Source organism: Myxine glutinosa, chromosome 14, assembly GCF_964187855.1.
Source record: "Myxine glutinosa chromosome 14, kmMyxGlut1.1, whole genome shotgun sequence".
Taxonomy (NCBI): Eukaryota; Metazoa; Chordata; class Myxini; order Myxiniformes; family Myxinidae; genus Myxine; species Myxine glutinosa.
In genome coordinates this window covers 16,174,641-16,197,663 of record NC_136274.1, presented here as the reverse complement: position 1 = coordinate 16,197,663, position 23,023 = coordinate 16,174,641, and the positions used below count along the sequence as shown (strand labels likewise).

The window sequence follows — 23,023 nt, the reverse complement described above, 5'->3', positions numbered from 1 at the left end:
CCTCAGATCGGCAGTCTGCAGCCTCCTCACTCTCTGAAGACTTGGACAAAATCACAGACTGGTCAAACAAGTGGAACATGTCTTTCAATCCTGACAAATCTCACACTCTTACTATGTCTCTCCGAAAAGATCGACTGGACAACCCTCCCATCTACTTTCTCAACAATCCTCTCCAAGAAGTTCTGTCGCTCAAGCTTTTGGGTCTCACTATCTGCCATGATCTTTCTTGGGAAAACCACATTTCCAAGCTGGCCTCCAAAGCCAGTCGCCGACTGGGCATCCTCCGTCGTGCGAAGTCCTTCCTCGGCACACCTGAGCTCCTCACCACATACAAGGCTTTCATCCGCAGCTCAATGGAATACTGTTCTCCCCTATGGGCCGGTGCTCCTGCCTCACACCTAGCTCGGCTTCACGCTGTTGAAACCAAAGCTTTCAGAATTATTGGAATCTCCCGCGATGAAGCTATCTCTGAGGGCCTTTCACTCACTCACCGCAGGCAGGTAGGTGGTCTTTCTGTCTTCTACCGACTCCTCTCCGGCCTTGCACCCCCAGCTCTCTCTGTGCTCTGTCCCCCAAATATTCCTACAGGTCGCACAAGATCTGCCAGCAACCCTCTGATGGTTAAACTGCCGAAATCTCGGCTCTCTGCTCACCTTCACTCTTTCATTCCTCTTTTCTCCCGCCTCTGGAACAAACTCCCTCACTCCCTTCAATCCCACTCCTCCCTCCAGGTCTTTAAAACAGCTGTTCACCACCATCTCTTATCTTCCCCCATCCAAAACCTTGATCTTTTCTACCCCGCTAATTCACCCCAGATCCACCTTGTTTGAAATTCCAACTTCTTTCCTGGAAGTCCTGGCAGTGTCCATATGTTTTATACCTCTCCCACCGCCCCCTTCCCATGCCCCCCCCCCCCCCCCCAAAGCCCTCGCCCTCTCTCAGATCTCTCGATGTCTCCATGTCTCTCGGTCCCTGCTCTCAAATGTTGTGTTTGTGTCCTTCCCCCTCTCTCCCCATCTTGTCTACCGCTCCCGATGTTATATGTTTTATGTGTTGGTTTGTCTTTTTGTGTGATTAATGTTCGCTCTTTCACGAGCCTCGATCTTGTATCCAAAAAAAAAAAAAAAAAAAAAAAAAACTCACAGTCGGCGACACGCAGACATTCCACTCAAAAGCCACGTCACACACACACACCCCAGATCAACGTCTGAAGGCGGTGAAAATGGTCGAAACGAGACGAAACCGTGAGCGAAGCGCAAGTCCTGCGCGAGTCAAAATGGCCGACGGCCCGGTCTCGTGGCGCAACGGCACGACGATGATTCTCTCCTGAATCGATCGCAAAACCTGACACGCAGGTTAATCTGTCACAGAGATAACCACTCTGTCGCAGGAATCCCTTTCCTGGGAAACCCGAAAGTTCGCTAGTGACTGTTGTTCGCCAACGTTCGCTCCAGACCGCAAATAGCTCGGCTCCTTCTTGTCCGACTCACTCGCCCGCCCTCTTTTTCTTCCTCTTCGTGTGTCCGGTTCCCGATCCGGTTTCCGATCCGGTTTCCTGTTTCTTTTAACATTAACTTTTTTACCTTTTGAAAACAGTTCATGAACAATAAACCTTTTGAAAACAATAATAGTACATGGAATCAGAAATATTTACAGTGGATGAAAACCACCACAACGGAAGTGACGAATCCGTAACACCTCCCATTCCCTGTTTTTTACGGTGTAGCCCATAGGCCAAAGCCGTCGAGACCAGTGTGTGTCTGTCCGTATGTATGTATGAATGTATCGATGTATCAATGTATGTATGTCCCCTCAAACATACACCAATCAGAGCTGAGGATCTGGTCACAAGCACAGGGGTGATGTGATGCCATTACGGCGGTACGACGGCTGACTCCACACACCGCCATTTTGATTCCTATGCCGTTCAGGCCGAACAAATAGTTGAACCTGTCATGTATCACAATCTGCATGCTCTACCTTTCCGTTTTTCATTCAGTGTGAAACAAACAAACACGTGAAACACATGAAGTAAAACACGTGAAAATAAGGATATTTTATAACACTCGATTGTTGTCATGGCTGTTGTTGTTGTTTGTGGGTTTCTTCTGTGTCGCTTTACAATATATTTTTCTATTGCTTTGCAAAATATCACTACTGTATATATAATTTTGTATGCTGTTCCGTGTCCTTCCAGGGAGTTTCTACTGTCGTAGAATAACAATTGTTTCTGTTCAAACTGCTGTGTAAATAAACCATACATTAGCGCTTCTTCCTCTTCTTCAAACTTGCAAAGAGTCTTTTAGAACTGGCAAATTCATGATTAAACAAACTTTTTTTTTACGGCGTAGATGTTTAGTTCCTGTGTTTACAACGTTTGTCTCCCCATATGTATGTATGTCCCTCACATATTTATCCTCCATATTGGGTGAGTTTTGTAGCCGACAATTAGGCTTCTGAAAGATAGAATGTAATGTGATTTGGCTTTGCCAGTTATGTTTCTTTCAACACTCTTTAGGGAACGTTCATATATTACGTCATATGCCTGATTGGGGCAAATTATCACACTTGATGATTGAGGGGAACTGAAATTATAACAACAGGGTGATGATGTATGATGGTGGGCTGGGGTGAGGGGTTGGGGTGGATGCATTCCCCCGAGCTCATATATCATTAAAACTTTGATTAAGGGCTCTTCAAACATTGAAGCATTTCTTATGACTGCCTCCAACCACCCTAAGTCTGGTGTTGGCTTCACGGTTAGGGTGGAGGGCTTGGCATCCTCGGGTCCTGAGTTTGAATCCCAGTCAGCTGTTGAATTAACACCAGGTGGGGGTTGACTCAGCCTGTCATCCTTCCAAGGTCGGCAAAATTAGTACCAACTCACTGGGTCCTATCTCAAAGAGGTTGGTGGCAGGATTTGCACTCTGGCCGCCGTAAAACACCTCATTGCTTAACACACACAGTGGTGTGTGTCTGGATGGTGCTGAGGTCACTTTGATAGTGTTGACTAACTGACCAACATGTAGAATAAAACAGTCTCAATGCAATCTCTTCACTTCCATGGTGACAGACAGCTTAGTGACTTAGAGTATTTCAAAATAATTTAATAATTACATTAATTGTTAACTGGTATCTCCACCCAGGTCATACTATCCTCTTCAACTAAAGTATCAAACAAGCCCGGCTACGCCGCTGTTAGACTTTCGGTCTTGTTTACCTCAGACTTTCACGAGCCTGCTGTCCATGTCTGACGTGCGACTGCCGGTGCCACAGGAATGTGGAATTTATTCGTTCCATGCTTTAGCATTCTCCGTTTCCGCATTGTTTGCTTGCTTTAGGCCCCACACCGTTGCACAGGTACCTCACTAGTTCTCATGAAGACTGTAACAGTTTCCTCATTAATGAAGGGCTTAAATAATTAATCAAATCATGGAACCTGGCCAGCGTGTTTTTGACTGACAATTGGTCACTTAAGTTTTTATCTCATTTGCACAGCTACTGTCTGACGATCATAAGCAGATATCCAAGCTATTCGGAGGAATTTCCTTTGAATGTTTGCGATTTGTTGTGATTCGCAGAGTTATTGCCCCACTCGTCCAACGCTCGTATGTGGATGTGAGAATCATTAACATGACAATTTAACGAATGCTGTAAATATTCGCAAAAGTAAAAAGATCTCTTTCGATTATCTGCAATTGCTTGATCCTGCATGTGGTAGTTCTTCTTTGCGGACTCCTTTTTGACGATGACGTCCAACTCTCCCCCTGGGCATATTTTCAATGGCTCCTTTTTTCCATTTAACACAGAATTAGCACCAGGCAGATGGTTCCACACAAGCGACAGCCTGATCACGTGTGCACAAACACGCGCGCACTTAACGCGCACGGACAAACTTTTCCTCGTGTTCTTGTCAGCCGGGAGGGTGATGTACGAGAACAGCTCAAGGTTGGCACCGACCTTTGTTTTTATCATCTGTACAACAACTGAAAATAATACTTCAGTGCTGAAAATAATACTTCAGTTACATGGTAGGGTAGCAGGGAGTGACGTCCCTGCCCTATGTGAGTCCCGAGCTAAGCTGACTCCGGTTGACAGTACCTCGTATGGACCCCTTGTCCAGGGTAACAGATCCCCACTACCTTGTGGGGGTAGCCTCTAGGCAAAGGCAATGAGGACACTCAGATATCAAACCACACCTGTAGGTCACCATGGGCAGCGCTACAGCGTGGATAAATGTGCCCATGAAAGTCAGTCGTGGCACAAATTTAGACATCACCGCACAGCATCTGCAGACAGCTGTGTCCATTTTCGACATCAAAGGCAGCCGTCATCATCTCGCCGACCTGGCCAGTCTGGTCTGCCTATGTGCGTCAAACTTCACGTTGCATATACTGCACCTGCAGCCAACGATGCTCAAAGGAATAGAGAGTGGACGAGGGATAGCTCACACCTCTATCACTTCAATCGCTTCTCTGTGCAGGTTTTTCCCTTCATTGGCACCTGCTCACCTTTACCTAAGTCCTGTGGCAAGGGAGGAGTGATGTCGGGGATAGGCAGAGGATGTGCTGGGAGTCCCTTGTCATGAGTCCACATGTAAGGCGGTCCAAGTGTGATAGTCATTTCGTCATTGACCAGGAGGAACAGTGACATCCGTATCCTGCTTGGACATCAGAGCAGTCCTCTTCAGGGGGTAGCACTGCTCTCTCCACATGGAGAAGGGGATATTTTTTTAAATCCCCAAAGAAAGCTTGCTTCACTTAGATTTACCTGCCTACCACGGCAGGTTGGTCATCCATTTCTGCAGTCAAGAAACAACAAACAAAAATAAATTAATAAGGAACAAGAAGTCTAACAAATGTAACACCAAGATGCTAAATTTCGGTGCCTGGAAGGTGCACACGCTGCAAGACAATGGGCAGCCGGCCTCGAACGTCAAACGGCCGTTAATGGCCACAAATTGGCATGATGTGGGATAGACATTGCAGCACTCGGTGAGACTCGTCTACCTGGTATATCCCATCTTTATGAACAAGGCTCCGGTCATAAGTTCCACTGGAGTGGCAAGCCAGAAAGTAAAAGTCGTCAGGCAGGTGTTGGTTTTGCAATTAAAACCAAATGTAAACCTTTGAGATGCCGTCCCAACCGGTATCGGTGAACGTCTCATGACTGTGCGACTCAAACTTGACAATGAACACATCATCAGCGCATACGGTGATCGGACACCACGGCATCAGCAAAGAGAACTCCAAATGGCACTTTGCTGCTGACACTATGTTCAACCAATGAACTCGTCAATACAAACTCCTTGTTCCAACGAGCTGACAAATGCAAAGTTAGATGGGCGCCTCCACGCTCTAAACATTGGCACTTCATTGATTTTGTCATCATCAGGCAACACGACTGGCATGATGTCAAGCACACAGATGTCATGAGAGGCTCAACTGTTGGTCCAACCACAGGCTTGTTAAGAGTAAAATGTCACCCAAAATCATGCCTCTTGTGAGAAGGCAACATCTCAAGTCTGCTATTGCACAAAGCTCAACACTCAACAGCTTAAATGCAGCGATGTGCAATCAGCTTCAGCATCATCTCAATGCCACCATGGAACAATTGGATCTACCTACTACCAATGCTGAAGTGGGATGGGCCATTCACAAGACATCGCCTTCAGGGCAGCTTCTGATGTTCTCGGTTTCGCTAAGCGTAGTCACAAAGATTAGTTCATTGAGAACACCTCCCAGATCAAGAGTTTACTTAACTCCGTGCATGAGGCTAATCTCTGCTGGGTTGATGACAGGGACTCAGCAAGCAAACACTCCTCTTACCTGGAACTTAGGAGACCCGCACTCTCAAGACTACATTGCATGAAAGACAGCTGGTGGACAGCAAGAGCGGAATAAATTTAGGAGGCAGCCGATACATAGAATTATGCTGGTCTAAAGACAGTCTATGCGCCGTCTTCTTGCGGTATCGCCGCACTGCATAGCTCAGCTAGCCACCTGGCATGATGAGCCAAACAAGAAAGAGCAATCAGAGATTGCAGACCAGGACGTGTTTTTTAAGGACGTGTTTGCCAGGACGTGTTTTTGCCAGGACGTGTTTTTTTAAGGCTTTTGTGTCAAAACAAATATGGCAGCCGTACCACATGACTGATGACGGCATCATTTTTTTTTTTTTTCCACCAATTTATCCCGAGATGATGCTCAAGAAATTTCATCTTTATCGGATGAAGTTTTGTACTTGTCGAATTATGATGTCATAATGGAGGAACCTATGACATCATCATCAACATATGTTATTCCCCATGGAGAGTTCTTTACAATGAGCCATGTCTCAATTTTTATGCCTCCGGCGATAAAGTCGCCGGAGGCATTATGTTTTTGGGTTTTCCATCCATCCGTCCGTCCGTCCTTCCATACGGGCTAAACCTCGTTTTTCTCAGCAACCATATGTCCGATTGAGAGGAAACTTTCAGGGTCGGAGTGACACCCATGCAGATTGCTTTTATGATCATTGTGACGTCAAAGGTCACGTGGTATGGCAGCCATCTTCGATTAAAAGCAAATAATTACAAAATTATTTCTCGGAAACCGCTGAATGGAACAATTTTAAACTTGCCACATTGTCAAGTACTCTCAATGGGGAACAACAGCATAATAATAATGATGACATAGGTGAAGTGGTATACCAGCCAAAAATGTTTTAATTGAATTCCTTATCCTAAAAATCTGAAATTGCATGCACATGATCTATGACCCATTTGTATTGAAATATTAAATTTATGACATCATAGGTCACATGGTTTGGCAGCCATATTGGATTGAAGGAAAATATTAAATAATTATATCTCTGAAACTGCTCACCCTATCGATGCAAAATTTTACAAATATCATCTAACAGCATTGTTGCATATCGTTTGAAAATGATGATGTCATCGGTCACGTGGTTTGGCAGCCATCTTGGATAGAAAAACGAACCTTATCCGATCAACACGAAACTTCACAAACGTGATCCCCTACCCATACACAAGCAGAGTGTACATTTTTAAAGTTATATGTCACGTGGTGTGGCAGCCATATTTGGTTGAAAGCCAATATATTTTTTAAAATCCTTCTCTGAAACTGCTTCACCGATCGATATGAATTTTTAATTTGGAGGGAGCTGTTTGTCAGTTTTTGGTGTATAAAGATTGTATACAAGCATTTTCACCAAAGTTTTCCATATTGTTGGAAAGAATATTCAATTCCTCATATCATGGTGATAAATATACACTAGTGATAAATATAATGGCCACAATGAACTTTCAAATCTACTATATAAGAGAGATGTCTGTGTGTCGCAATTTTTCTCAGAGATGGCTGAACGGATCTTCGTCAAACTTTCAGAGGTTCATCAGTGAGTGCCTGGGAGTGTTTTAGGAAAAAAAACATATATATATATATATATATATATATATATATATATATAATGAAAAAAAAAAGATCGTTTTTTTGGAATTAAAAAAAAAAATCGCTCGATAGTGCCTAAGCCTTTTAAAATTATTGACAGTTATATACAAGTACACATTCACATAAATAAATACAAAACAATCACCAGACATTTGAATACAAATAAATCAAACAATTTCAGAAGTGTACGAAATTGGGTGTACGGCTTCTTCTTCTTCCTGATCCGCATCACACCAAACTCAGAAACGTGATGAACGCCACATTCACAAACCAGCATATATATGAACCCCCTTCCTCTCCTGCCTCCCCCCCCTCCCCTCCCCTTCACACCCTTCCTCCTCTCCCCCCCCCCTCCCCTTCCTCCTCTCCCTCCCCCTTCCCCGTCTCCCCCCCTCATCCCCTCCCCTTCCCTTCTTTGCCCCCCTCCCCCACCCGGAAACGCCGGGTTCTTCTGCTTGTGTGATATAAGTAAATGCCCAAACCCCCTCAAAATGAGGTTTTTTTTGCAATCATATAATTTAACATTCAATTATTTGAAGACATCATGCACTCAAATAGCATCATTCATCAATAAATTTGCCACAGGAGCCCTTTCCCAACATTTTGATACCATTTGCAATCTAATCTGACGTATCAAGAATGAGACTTATGTGCCCCATTGACATGTTTTGACTTTCTTTGACGAATATGTGCCCCATTTTATACACTGACCCTCAAATTACGATTCTCGACAATTTTGCGACAGAAATTGGAATGCGACACTTTTGGCAATATTGATTCAAGATTATTAAAAGTTTGGTGACCCAATGACTTTGGACGAGTTAGTTACCATATGGTACACAAAGATGGTAATTCCAACCACAGTATTATGCTACATTGGTGCTGTGACCCGAGTGTTCCCAGAAAATGACAATCAATTTGTGTATATCCGCACAATGTGTAAATAACTCGCACTTATCATGCTTCTTGTTACTTGCGAAAATCGAAGATTTTTCAAGTATATTGGTTGGTCTTGTGCGTTATTCTGTCTGTTTGTCTGTCTGTGTCTGTCTGTCTGTGTCTGTCTGTCTGTGTCTGTCTGTCTTTCTATTTGTTTGTGTGTCTGTCAATCGCCTACAGGCCACAATTTCAAACCGATTTTCACGAAACTTCACCAGATGGTAAAGTTGGTCACACGGAAGAAATGGTAAAGTTGGCCTATTGATTTTGAGGTCAAAGTTCATATTGAGATCAAATTTCTAAAATTGTCATTTTTCATCTGATTAACTCAAAAATTGAACAGCATTTGCATAGTGGTCAATAAATTGGGAAGTCAACTGCTTTTGAGGTCAAAAGGTCAAAGGTCAACTCAAGGTCAAACTTCTAAAATCATCAATTTTCATCAGAAAAATCATCAAATTTCATCCAATTGACTTGAAAATTATACAGCAATTGCATAGTGCCTCATTGAATTGGGAAACCAACTATTTTAGGTCAAAAGGTCAAATGTCAACTCAAGGTCAAACTTCTGAAATCATCCATTTTTGTCTGAAAAATTGTCCATTTTCATCCTACTAACTTGAAGATTAAACAGCATTGCCTAGTGCATCACTGAATTGGGAAAGCATCTATTAATTTGTGCCAGGGAATCATATTACAATGGGTAAATAAATACACTAACTCCTTTTTGATGAAATATATACTGTATTTCCAGACATACAGTGGATACATACTCCATTTACACGATTTTGTGCAGAAGCAGATTGTATGGCATTATATGGACATGTAAAAGTGATGTTTATCCTGATTTCAGTACTTGTATCTCTTCGTACAGTAATATATCTGTTCAACACAATGCATTTATAGACACAAGGCAAGGTGTGCAAGTCACATAAGTTCTTGTGAACTCAAACTATAAATCATATATTATGTGTGGAGCATGGTCATGCAAATTGTTCGAGATTATACTTGAAGGAATGGCTCAGAAGTCATCGTCAGTGTATAAAATGGTGCACTTACTTGTCAACATATGTCAGATATGATTACAAATGGTATCAAAATGTTGGGAAAGGGCTCCTGGGACAAATTAATTGATGAATGATGCTATTTAGGTGCATGTGCATGATGTCTTTAAATAATTAAATGTAAAACTATATGATTGAAAGAAACCTCATTTTGAGTGAGTTTGGTTGATTAATTTATATCACATTTGAAAGTTCTGGTGTTGGGCTAGCGGCTCGGGTGCCGGCTTAGGATCCTAGGATCCTGGGTTTGTAATCCCGGTCGATTGCTGAATTAACGCCAGGGGGGTTGACTCAGCCTGTCATCCTTCCGAGGTCGGCTAATTGAGTACCAGTTCACTGGTAATTCCCTGTTTGTCGTTAAAGGCGGCAAAAAGGGTTGGCGTCAGGAAGGGCATCCGGCCGTAAAACATTGCTTCAAAAAGGGGACCAAAAAAACAACAACAACAACCACGGTGCCCAAAAAAGGCCAACCCCCGCTTGTGGGGAAAAATGGCCTCTAAAGGTGGTTATTTTTTTTATTTATACATTTGAAAGTTCATCGTGGCCGTTACATTTATCACTGGTGCATATTTTATACACCATAAACTGACAATGACCCGATACATTTTGGATGAAAAATCTGCAACAGGCGACCTTAGGGGGTTAGGGTTGCATATTGAATGATAAAACAGAGAAGGCCAAGAGCTACACAATGCCATCACACATTTTCCATCTCTAGGGACCCAACTTTGCTAAAAAATCAAAAATCACAGTAGGTCTTGCTCCCTCTTACTGATACCGAGCAACCCCATTGGCTCATAGCCTAATTGTCAGGCAAAGTGTCACCGAGTGTCACACTGGGAGGTAAGGTGTCAAACAAGTGGCAAAAACGTCACGCATTTTGTGTACAGCCCCAAAGTGTTCCACTAACTTCCTTGTGAAGGAGAATTTCATATCCAATGAAAGTCATTGGACACCAACTGCTGGCACTCAAGGAAACATCAAAGTTGTTGTCGGGATCATTTTGAATTTTGAAGATTCACCAGATTATTTTATGGAATTGGATGAACAGGAATTGGATGTCAATGTTGCAACTGAGGAAACATTGTTCATTCTCACTCAAAGTTTAATCAGTTCAGTACAAAGTTCTGCTTCCAGTTCCCCGGGTGAGGTTGTGTCGTCCGAGCTCGTCCACGTCGATCAAAGTTGAGTTGTATTTTTTACAAAGTTAAGTATTTTATTTTGCTGTGTATGCGTTTACAGTGTTTCTGTTTCAATCGTGTTTTGCATTTCGTGCAAATTTGTGTATGAGTCAGTCAGTTTGATCGTGCATATTTTGGGGTTTGGTTAGCCTCGAGGACTGCCCAGTCACCTTATGCGGTCTTTTGTTTATTCACGTTCATTCTTTCTCTGGATTACCTTTTTTTTCACCCCCTACTTCCCCCCAACCTCTTACCCTTTGTTTGATGGGCATCTCAGCAAAGGACATATGTGACTCGTTGGGACTGACACAATCTGTCAATTTCCCGACCCGGATCTCAGTCAATCTTGTCTCCCCATCTTGTCTTCCGCTCCCTCTTTTTATATATTTTGTTTGTCTGGTTGATTTGTTTGTGAAGTAAATGTCAGCTCTTTCACGAGCCTCGATTCAGTATACAAAAAAAATAAAAATGGAGTATCTTCTCTTCTAGACTTGGTTATGACAAACTTCCCTGCAAATGTCTGCTGCTCTTCTTCTGCTCCAATCGGTTCATCTGATCATTTGCTTGTTAAGGTGAACATCTCTCTGGCCATTCTCGGAGAGCCTCCTCAGTGTCGACGAGTCTGGCATTTCACTCAGGCTGACTGGCACGGTCTGCAAGCAGCCATCAATCATCTGGACTGGTCTCCCATCTCTACTGCCTCTGACATCAACTCATCTTGGGAATTCTTCAAAAGCAAACTGCTCTCTCTCATGCACAGATTTATCCCATCTCGTCTTCAGTTGTCTTCCCCTTCCTCCCGTCCATGGTACACTGAAGCTTGTGGTGAGGCAATTGCCCTGGAACAACTTGCCTTCGCCTCATGGAAGGCAAATCCAACTGAAGGCAATCTCCGTTCCTTTCACAAAGTTCGGAACAAGTGTGTGTCTACCCTCAGGAGAGCCAGGAAACAATATCTCTCTACTCTCAAGACTGAACTCACAAACCTGTCTCCTTCCTCCAAATCCTGGTGGCGTCTGGTCAAATCTGTTTCTGATGTTTGTTCCCCCTCCATCCCCTCCCTTACCTCAAACGGCGACACAGCTGACACTGCATGTGAAAAAGCTGAATGCCTCAACTCTGTATTTGCCTCAAAATATTGTGTCCCAAACCCATCTCTCTCTCTGTACCCACCTTACCCAGTCATACCCAGCTGCTCCCGGACTCTGTGTCCTTCTCTTCCGACAAGGTGGAGAAGTTTTTGTCAAACCTCAAGTAAGATTCTGCAACTGGTCCTGACGGCATCAGCCCACGGGTCCTAAAATCCTGCTCTGCCGCTCTATCTCACCCTCTCTCTGTTCTCTTCACCCTCTCTTTCACTCAAGGTCATCTGCCATCTGCTTGGAAATCAGCCAACATTACTGCTTTCCACAAAAAAGGTGCAAAAACAGATCCTTGCAACTACAGACCAATCAGCTTGCTCCCAATAATCAGCAAGGTCATGGAATCGATCATTGCTTCTGGCATCAAATCCTTCCTCTTCTCCAATGGCTTGATCTCTGTTCATCAATTTGGTTTCAGACCAGGTCACTCTACTCTGGACATGCTGCTTCTGCTGTCTCAACAATGGATGAAGGTCCTCAATGCCAAACAGGAAATCAGAGCCGTCTCCCTTGACATATCATGTGCATCACATGCATGGAGATTTCCATGGATAACATAGGAGGAGAGTTTGGTGAGCAGAGTGGCGTGCCAGACCGTATCGAAGGCACATGATATGTCAAGGGTGTAGAGAAGAGAAACTTCCAGAAGACACATGAAAGCCCGCTTGGAGTTTGCAAAAAAGCACCTAAAGGACTCTCAGACCATGGGAAACAAGATTCTGTGGGCTTTCATGTGTCTTTCACTGAGGAGAGGCTTCCGTCTGGCCACTCTGCCATAAAGCCCAGATCGGTGGAGTGTTGCAGTGATGGTTGTCCTTCTGGAAGTTTCTCCCATCTCCACACAGGATCTCTGGAGCTCAGCCAGAGTGACCATCGGGTTCTTGGTCACCTCTATTACCAAGGCCCTTCTCCCCCGATTGCTCAGTTTGGCCGGGTGGCCAGCTCTCGGAAGAGTCCTGGTTGTTCCAAACTTCTTCCATTTAAGAATTATGGAGGCCACTGTGCTTTTGGGAACCTACAATGCAGCAGAATTTTTTTTTGTAGGCTTCCCTAGATCTGTGCGTCGACACAATCTTGTCCCTGAGCTCTGCAGGCAGTTCCTTCGACCTCACGGCTTGGTTTTTGCTCTGATGTGCATTGTCAGCTGTGACACCTTATATAGACAGGTGTGTGCCTTTCCAAATCATGTCCAATCAATTGAATTTACCACAGGTGGACTCCAATCAAGGTGTCGAAACATCTCAAAGATGATCAAGAAAATGGGAGGCACCTGAGCTTATTTTCAAGTGTCATAGCAAAGGGTCTGAATACTTACGTAAATGTGATATTTCAGTTTTTTCTTTTTAATAAATTTGCGAAACTTTCTAAAATCCTGTTTTCTCTTTGTATGTGGTATTGAGTGTGGATTGATGAGGGAAAAAATGAATTTAAACGATTTCAGCATAAGGCTGCAACATAACAAAATGTGAAAAAAGTGAAGGGGTCTGAATACTTTCTGAATGCACTGTATTTCCTGCTTCCCTATTATATACATCAGCGGTTCCCAAACGTTTTTGTCCATCAACCGAAATTTGAAATGGCATTCACCTCACGACCCAAATGGTATCGGTACCTACGATAAACATTGTTGGAGAAAACGCTTTCAACGTGAATACACCCTCAAAAATCGGGGAAATTAAAGCGGGGTTTTCAACTTTGGGTCGTGACCCTGGGTTTGGGAACCGCCTGATATACGTAAATAACCACCCCATCGACATGATGGCGCCTCAATCCATCTGAATATAAATCTCTGGTACGGGAACGTCGCCATTTCAGAGGACATGCTTTGATGTCTTCAATTTTCGTATATTTAATGCTATTTAGATTTTTCTTTGCATATATAGATAAAAGTCACAAGCTGACATGTCATCTTTGCTGCTTGAGGAACGATTTGGTGCTTCCCAGCAGTGGCCAGGCCCTGAGACTTGTCTCCTCCAGACAGTACAAGGGACCGTCATCCGTGAATTACTCATCTCGCTTCGTTACATCACCCATCACTGTATTACTGTGCAATATTGATTCTCAAAGTTGAAGAATTTTGCATGAATTATTCCTCGAAAGTTCCATAACGCTAGACTAGACGTATGTGGTTGTGGCCATCCATGAATGTCTCTACTCCATACTGGTTTGCTTTGTCAAATCATGGACTCAAGTCTCATCATGGGTCACATCTTTTTAAAAGATCATCCCTCTCTCTCTCTGGTAGCATTCCAGGAGCTCTGCTGCAATGGCCACACAAGATGAATTTTGAGAAAATGTGATGTCCTTTATAATAACTACCTTTTTTTTTTTTTTTTTTTTTTTTGTATACAAGATCGAGGTTCGTGTAAGAGCTAACATTAAACACAAAAAACATAAACAGACACATAACACGTATAATAAAGGGAGCATGAGACAATATGGAGAGAGAGAGAGAGAGAGAAAGAGGGAAGCACACAAGTACAATAGTAGAGAACAGTGACATCGAGAGATCTGTGGGAGGGAGAGGGCTGGGGGATGTTGAAGGGTACACGGTATAAAACGACTTGACATGACAAGGAATTTCAGGAATGAGGTCGGAGATTGAAAGAGGTGGATTTGGGTGTATTAACAGGGGTAGAAAAGATCAAGGTTTTGGATGGGGGAAGACAAAAGATGGTGTTGAACAGCTGTTTTAAAGACCTGAAGGGAGGAGAGGGATTGCGGAGAGTGTGGGAGTTTGTTCCAAAGGTGGGGGAAAAAAGAGGAATGAAAGAGTGAAGGTGAGCAGAGAGTCTTGATTTTGGCAGTTTCACCAGAAGAGGGTTTCTGGCAGATCTTGTGCGTCCTGAAGGAATATTTGGGGGACAGAGCACAGACTCCATTGCAGGGGGAGCAATGCCGGAAATGAGTCGGGAGAAGACAGAAAGACCACCAAGCTGCCTGCTGTGAGTGAGTGAAAGGCCCTTAGAGTTAGCTTCATCGCGGGAGATTCCAATGATTCTGAAAGCTTTGGTTTCAACAGCGTGAAGTCGAGCTAGGTGTGAGGCAGGAGCACCAGCCCAGAGGGGAGAACAGTATTCCATTGCTCTGCGGATGAAAGCCTTGTATGTGGTGAGGAGCTCAGGTGTGCCAAGGAAGACCTTCGCACGATGGAGGATGCCCAGTCGGCGACTGGCTTTGGAGGCCAGCTTGGAAATGTGGTTTTCCCAAGAAAGACCATGGCAGATAGTGAGACCCAAAAGCTTGAGTGACAGAACTTCTTGGAGAGGATTGTTCAGAAAGTAGATGTGTGGGTTGTCCAGTCTTTTGTAGAGACATAGTAAGAGTGTGAGATTTGTCAAGATTGAAAGACATGTTCCACTTGTTTGACCAGTCTGCTATTTTGTCCAGGACTGCAGAGAGTGAGGAGGCTGCAGACTGCTGATCTGAGTGATGAGGTATGGGGCGACAAAGAGTGGAGTCATCAGCAAAGAGATAGAGAGGAGTTTCCAGAGAGTGGGAGAGATCATTGATGAAGACCAGAAAAAGTACAGGGTCCAGAACACTGCCTTGGGGAACTCCAGCCTGAACAGGAAGGGGAGATGAGAGAAACCCATTCAGGACCACACGTTGAGTTCGACCAGAGAGGAAGTCCGCAAGCCATGCGTGGAGATTTCCATGGATACCATAGGAGGAGAGTTTGGTGAACAGAGCAGGGTGCCAGACCTTATCAAAGGCATGTGATATGTCAAGGGAGACAGCTCTAATTTCCTGTTTGACATTGAGGACCTCCTTCCATTGTTGAGACAGCAGAAGCAGCATGTCCAGAGTCGAGTGACCTGGTCTAAAACCAAATTGATGATCAGAGATCAAGCCATTGGAGAAGAGGAAGGATTTGATATCCGAAGTGAAGACGGATAACTTTTCAACTTTTCAAAAAGTTGTGGACGGATTATGACAAAGCTTTGGTGGATGAGTTGTTTCGGTGACAAGAACAAGCTGATTTAATTTTGTTTCAGGTCTGGATCCAGATCTGGCCTATCAGTGGGATATAAAACGAAAACTGTTCAGATTGGCGGAAGTAAGTGCTCTACCGAGTTCCGTTCTAGTCCAAAATGTAAAGGTCCACAGTATCCTTGAATTGTTCTCGTAGCATTGCTCTTCCTGATTTCCTCCTGTCTGTGCCTAGTATTCCAGCTGCTGAAATAATTTGTTGACTTATTTGCCACGTTCCAAAACTTTGTTTTGGAGTGTTATGTGTGTATTCAAATGGGAATTATAGTACATCGATACTTATCGAATTGTGTCGCGAATATCGTGGAGCTGTAATCAATTATCTCCATTCTAATTATACATCCATGTCTTGGCTTATGCAGTGAAGTTTTGTGTAATTTTTCATGATGTCTCACTCATCTGTTTTAATTTGTAATCATCGCTTACCCTGAATGATCAGCTCACCTGAAACTACAACACGCCGCAGGGCTTCTGTACCAGATGTTTTACGTGTGTTGAGCTAGCCACTTACAAAAATTAGTGCCGACCACAAGAGAGATATTTGGCGAGCTTTGATCAAAATTGTCGATAAATAATCCAAATATCAAGGATCATGTGACGACCATTCTGACTCTGCCATGTTTGCATTCGAATACGGAAATGTTTTCTCTGCACTGACTTTTCCAAAGTTGTTAAATGCATTTTGTTTTGGCAGATCATTATCCATTTGCCCTCATGGTATTCCATCCGAGGGCAGGTGTGCGACAGCTGGTTTCCCTGAGTGGTTTGTTCATACATTCCCAGTGGGAGTCAAGCCAGAAATGGTGCCGGTAGATAACTCTACCACTCTTCGTCGTAAAACACGGTCGGATACTTGACATCCAGCAGCATTGGTTCTTACAGACGGGTCCCCAGCTTAACATGCCCTCTGACCTGCACATTTTGGTGCCACAACTTGGCTTTGAAACACTACTCTGACAGTTGCTGCATTAGGATTTGATGAACTGAATTTGGTCTGGCGGTTACATCGTTGTTGAGGCATGGCTGTGCAACTACTGCAGTGGCCCTGCACAATAGGACAGGGATTTGTAATTTGGTTAGGGTGTCAGCAATATCTCTCTTTCTCTCTGCGAAATAAAGCTTGGGATATTTGACGTCCACCAACTAATGTCAGATGAACCTCCGTCCAAGGGGCGGTACACACATTGATGCCTCTGAAGCACCAGGATGAATGTTGATAACTAGGCCGAGATTTGAACCAAGGCTCGACAGCTCAGAAGTGAGTGCGCAAACCTCTAGGCTATCCTGACAACCCAGTCTGATAAGTAATAGTCATGTCAGGAATCAAATATATATTCCACAGCTCAAAGGTAAGTGCTCTACCTCTCATGTGCCATCCTGTCAAAGCAGTTCATTGTATCTTTGAGATATTCCACAAACATTCAAAGATATTTGTAGCACAGGTTAATATAAATTGTTTTATATGTCTGTTGACATGTACACTTGTGCCTACATGGTAAGACCAAATGGTATGACATGGTGGCCTCTGTCTTCAGGTGTCAGCCAACTGCCAATCTGTGGTGCTGGAGGGCCGCGAGCGCTGGGGCTCCACCCGGGCTTCGTTACTTTTGTCACTGGAAAATCTCTCGACCACGCTCACCCTGCATGTTTGGTTTCCTCAGCTTCCTCTTCGTCTTGCCCTCTCTGACGGCCATCTGTCCCCCATCAAGAGCTGGCGTGCTCCTCGCCCAGGGTACGTTCCTGCCCAGGAGGTGAACACACGGCACAACATCTCTGCCATACCATGACCACATTATGTTTTCTATGAGTGTTCACCGCCATAATTTTGTCTTAACATCTCCATAATTTCCAACTTTGCTATTATAAAGGCATTGTTGTACAATCCTTCGTAAAACGTGTCTATAAGATCTTAGCTTGGTAACAAAGACAATTACCCCACGCACGCAAAGCGAAAAGCGGGGTTAAGCAATTGGGTCATTTCTGTCCGTCTGATCAGTTTATGATCGTCGGATTATGACCGAGGAACAACTTATTTAAATCGAATGTTATATTTTGAACACCAATTAGTACATTTTTAGGAAAGCAAGTTTGCCGTTTCAACGTGCTTTGTCTCGGAATTTGTCCTCATCATGCATGCACACAGAGGAGTGAGATAATGTCTTCACTCTGTCTGCCTGGCAGTCGAACAAAATTGAAAATTATTCCACACAGAAAACCTACTGTTTATAAAGACATCACAAAGGACACAAAAACAGGTACAAATAACTTGAATAACCTGTTAGATAGGGTGGTGTAATAGACACTGGGAAAAACGGCCATAAAACCCGGAATTAATTAATTTATATGGCTTTAAACCTCTTTAAACTATTATTTATATTGAATTATATACTTCAGCACTCTAGAACACAAATTGCCTTCATAATACTTCCAAGAACCATGATATATATATATATATATGTTCAAAACACCTGGTCACAAGTGTGCCGCACTGACCGGGTCTTCAGTCGAGGTCCTCAGCATCATCCCGTTTCGGCCCTTCAACCTCGATACGGTCAGCTAAGATGGGCCAGCAGGGGCACATACACATCCACATGCAGCAACTGCACCTGGATGCGTACATACCCCCACCCCCAGCCAGTGCGAACAACAACAACACCTCCACATCCAGAATCCACAGCACCAAACAAACATGGTGGAACACTCAAACACCCACCTTTATACCCTTCACCACTCACCAACAAAACACACCAGATCATTCATATACACACACATACACACACATACACACACAACACTAACCAACCAACCACCTACCCGTACATCAAACACCACTCAACACACAAAAACACACACTCATGCAAAAATTAATTCATGCAAAAACACACACCCTCACCCACTCACTCATATACACAAAATAAGAAATAATAATGGTAACAAAAAAAAACAGACAACCAACCTACACCGTTCGACGTGCCTCCATAAACTTCCTCCATATCCAAAATGAGCCTCTCAAGGCAACCTGGGCCACCTTGTCACACATCCTCCTTCTTTCTGTCCCACACACTCCCAGCCTAGCAAGAAATGCAGAAAAGGAATTGCCAATATACCCTCCACACCCCACCTCAAATGGCTGACACGAAACTCCCCAACCCTTCTCCTGGCACTCTGCCTCCAGCTCACTGTACCTTCCTCTCGTGCACCTCCTCCATGTTTTCTTCCCAAGGTACCAACAACTCCCCTAAGATGACCTGTCTTGTTGCACTTGACCAAATGACAATGTCAGGCCGCAACCTTGTCACACAGATCTCCTCTGGGAATACCAATTGTGGCTTTAGGTCTGCCACCACCTGCCAATCACAAGCATCTGACAGCCCTCTTGCTTTCCACCTCCTCCTCTTTCCACCTCTTGCCACTTGGCCCTCTCTGACAAACAACACCTATCCCCCATCAGTCTCCTTCTCCACTCTTCTCTCTCTCGATCTCAGCACCTCTTGTTGCACCATCTGCACCACCACCGCCAGCACCTGATCATGTCGCCACCTGTATCCTCCTGCTGCCAATGCTACTGAGCATGCACTCAGTGCATGCTGCACCGTTCCCACACCTCCACACCATATGTGTATATATACAGTCACGTGAAAAAGTAAGTACACCCCATGTAAAGTTTTGACTTGTTCAACATATTTCAACATACAGCTATTTGATCTTCATTTCAACAATATTGACAGATAAAGGTGATATAATATAACAAATATCATGAAACAGTTACATTTTGTAGTCCATTGTATAATTTAAATAAACGTGAATGCAAATTTCGCATGTGGAAAAAGTAAGTACACCCCTACATTTATCACTACTTCAAATACCGAAAATTAGAATCAGGTGCACCAGCTCAGGTGCAACTTATTAGAACATCGTTAGAGAGGATCTTGGAGGAACCTGTCTTATTTAAACCTCAGACATTTAGTTTGGGTTGCTCTTTGTTGTTGAAGTGTGCGGCGTCACCATGCCGAGATCAAAAGAGCTCTCTGATGCCTTCAGAAAGAAGGTTATAGATGCCTACAAGTCCGGGAAGGGATTTAAAAAGATCTCCCAACAATTTGAAATCAATCATTCGACTATCCGGAAGATCATTTACAAGTGGAGAAGATTCCAAACAACTGCCAACTTGTTCAGGCCAGGCCGCCCCAGCAAGTTCAGCCCGAGAGCAGACCGCAAGATACTGAAAGAAGTCTCTAAGAACTCCAGAATGTCATCACGGGACCTACAGGTAGCTCTTGCCGCTGTTGATGTCAAAGTGCACGAGTCTACCATCAGAAAGAGACTGCACAAATTTGATCTACATGGGAGGTGTGTCAGGAGGAAACCTTTGCTGTCCAGAAAGAACATCAGGGCAAGACTGAAGTTTGCCAATGAACACCTGGGCAAAGACCAGCACTGCTGGAACAATGTGCTCTGGACAGATGAGTCAAAGGTAGAGCTATTTGGCCACAGTACCAGAAGACATGTTTGGCGAAAACCAAAGACAGCATTTGACCACAAGAACCTGATACCAACTGCAAAGCATGGTGGTGGAAATATTATGGTTTGGGGCAGCTTTGCTGCATCAGGGCCTGGGCAGCTCACCATCATAGAATCCATGATGAATTCTTCATTGTACCAGAAGGTGCTTGAGGATAATGTGAGGCCATCTGTCGGAAAGTTGAAGCTCAACCGAAGGTGGACCTTGCAACATGACAATGACCCTAAACATACAAGTAAATCCACCAAGGAATGGCTGAAAAGTAAGAAATGGAGGGTTCTGGAAAGGCCAAGTCAAAGCCGGGATCTAAATCCCATCGAGATGTTGTGGGGGGATTTGAAACGAGCTGTGCATGCAAGAAACCCCTCAAACATCGCACAGCTGAAAGAATTCTGCATGGAGGAGTGGGCAAACATTTCTCCCAGTCAATGTCAGAGACTGGTAGACAGTTATAAGAGATGCCTACTTGAGGTTGTTTCTTCCAAAGGGGGCAATACCACCTATTAGAGCCAAGGGTGTACTTACTTTTTCCACATGCGAAATTTGCATTTATGTTTATTTAAATTATACAATGGACTACAAAATGTAAATGTTTCATGATATTTGTTATATTATATCACCTTTATCTGTCAATATTGTTGAAATGAAGATCAAATAGCTGTATGTTGAAATATGTTGAACAAGTCAAAACTTTACATGGGGTGTACTTACTTTTTCACGTGACTGTATATGTATGTATATATATATATTATATATATATATATATATATATATATATATATATATATATATATATATATATATATATATACACATACATACATACATACATACATATATATATATATATATATATATATATATAGATATATATATATATATATATATATATATATATATATATATATATATATATATATATATATATATATATATATATATATATATATATATATATATATATATATATATATATATACACATACATACATACATACATACATACATACATATATATATATATATATATATATATACACATACATACATACATACATACATACATACATACATACATATATATATACATATATATATATATATATATATATATATATATATATATATATCGACATACATACATATATATATCGACATATAGCATATATATTCGGCGCGGTTCGTCGTCGCGGTTCCTCGCGCGTGTGAGGCGTGCTTCGAGCTCTCCACGGCATCGAAGTTTGAGTGTTTTCCCATTCTTGTCTTTGTCAAATTTCCACTGGTTATTTTGCTGTGTATGTGCTATTGTGTGTTTCTAGTTGGTGTTGGTTTGTGGTTCGTGCAAACTTGTGTGTAATTAATCGTTTTCTGGGTCGTACCTCGTGCGCGGCCTGGTGACTTGGGGCTTCCCTCCCCCCGTCGGTGTTTTGTCGGTTTGCGTTATTTCCTTCGCTGTATTGCTTGTTTCTTTTATTTTGTTTTCTCCCCCTCACCTCACCTCCCTAGACAAAGAATTCTATATAGTCTAGTAGGAAGACTAGGTCCCCCTGCACCCTCCGGAGATATACTTCTAATCAGTGTTTCTAGATTGGAAAAAATGTGTAGAAAATGACTAGCTATGGCCCCAAGCTGAAAAAATGTCCCACATACCATTTTTATGCAAATTACTGCTGCAAATTTTATGCAAAATTATGCAAATTTTATGCAAATTTTTGATGAGGAGTAGAGTTGAGGGGTCTTTGAGGGCTTCATCGAGGTGCTCTCGGTTGCAAGACTGGGTCATTCTGAGAAGCACAGCAGGGTCAGAGATCATGATGTTCTCCTCCTCAGTGAATCTCTCCATCAACAGCCTCTCCATTGCCTCACACACTGTTTTGAGGCAAAAGAGGGACTTTGCGTAGGCCTTTCCACTGAGAACACCTTTGAGAGATCCACTTGTTACTAGTTGTGCCTCAAAGAGAATCTCTGCATATCCAGAACCACGCATCTTGTGTCCAGTGAGCATCCCGATGTAGTTCATGGATGTGTGGAAGGGTCCAATCGTTACTACATGACTAGCAAATTCATTTGGCCAGCGCCAGATGATGGGAAGGGCTTTCATGCAGACACCCAGATCAAATGTATTCAGGACCCATCTCTGACCCACCTCAGCAGTTGCTGCCTCGGAACGCTTCAGTAGCTCACGAACAACTGCGTTGTCTGTGATCGGTCTGTGCCTGGTGCCTGCATGGCATGGCAATGGCCTGCAGCCTGTGCCTGGGCTAGGGGGTTTCACCTCTGCAACTGGTTCTCCCCCACCCAGCAAATCAACAGTCGACTACTGCACGCCTATCCACCAACCGATCACAGACAACGCAGTTGTTCGTGAGCTACTGAAGCGTTCCGAGGCAGCAACTGCTGAGGTGGGTCAGAGATGGGTCCTGAATACATTTGATCTGGGTGTCTGCATGAAAGCCCTTCCCATCATCTGGCGCTGGCCAAATGAATTTGCTAGTCATGTAGTAACGATTGGACCCTTCCACACATCCATGAACTACATCGGGATGCTCACTGGACACAAGATGCGTGGTTCTGGATATGCAGAGATTCTCTTTGAGGCACAACTAGTAACAAGTGGATCTCTCAAAGGTGTTCTCAGTGGAAAGGCCTACGCAAAGTCCCTCTTTTGCCTCAAAACAGTGTGTGAGGCAATGGAGAGGCTGTTGATGGAGAGATTCACTGAGGAGGAGAA

General features: G+C 43.4%; 1 protein-coding gene across 1 annotated transcript in view; it reads left to right on the top strand.

The window, feature by feature from the left end:
• Positions 1-23,023, top strand: part of LOC137439216 (uncharacterized) — a 340,252-nt gene that overhangs the window by 244,361 nt on the left and 72,868 nt on the right. The window contains exon 4 of the mRNA XM_068134947.2: positions 17,306-17,502. Coding sequence (XP_067991048.2) covers positions 17,306-17,502 — 197 coding nt within the window. The remainder of the gene's footprint in view (positions 1-17,305; positions 17,503-23,023) is intronic.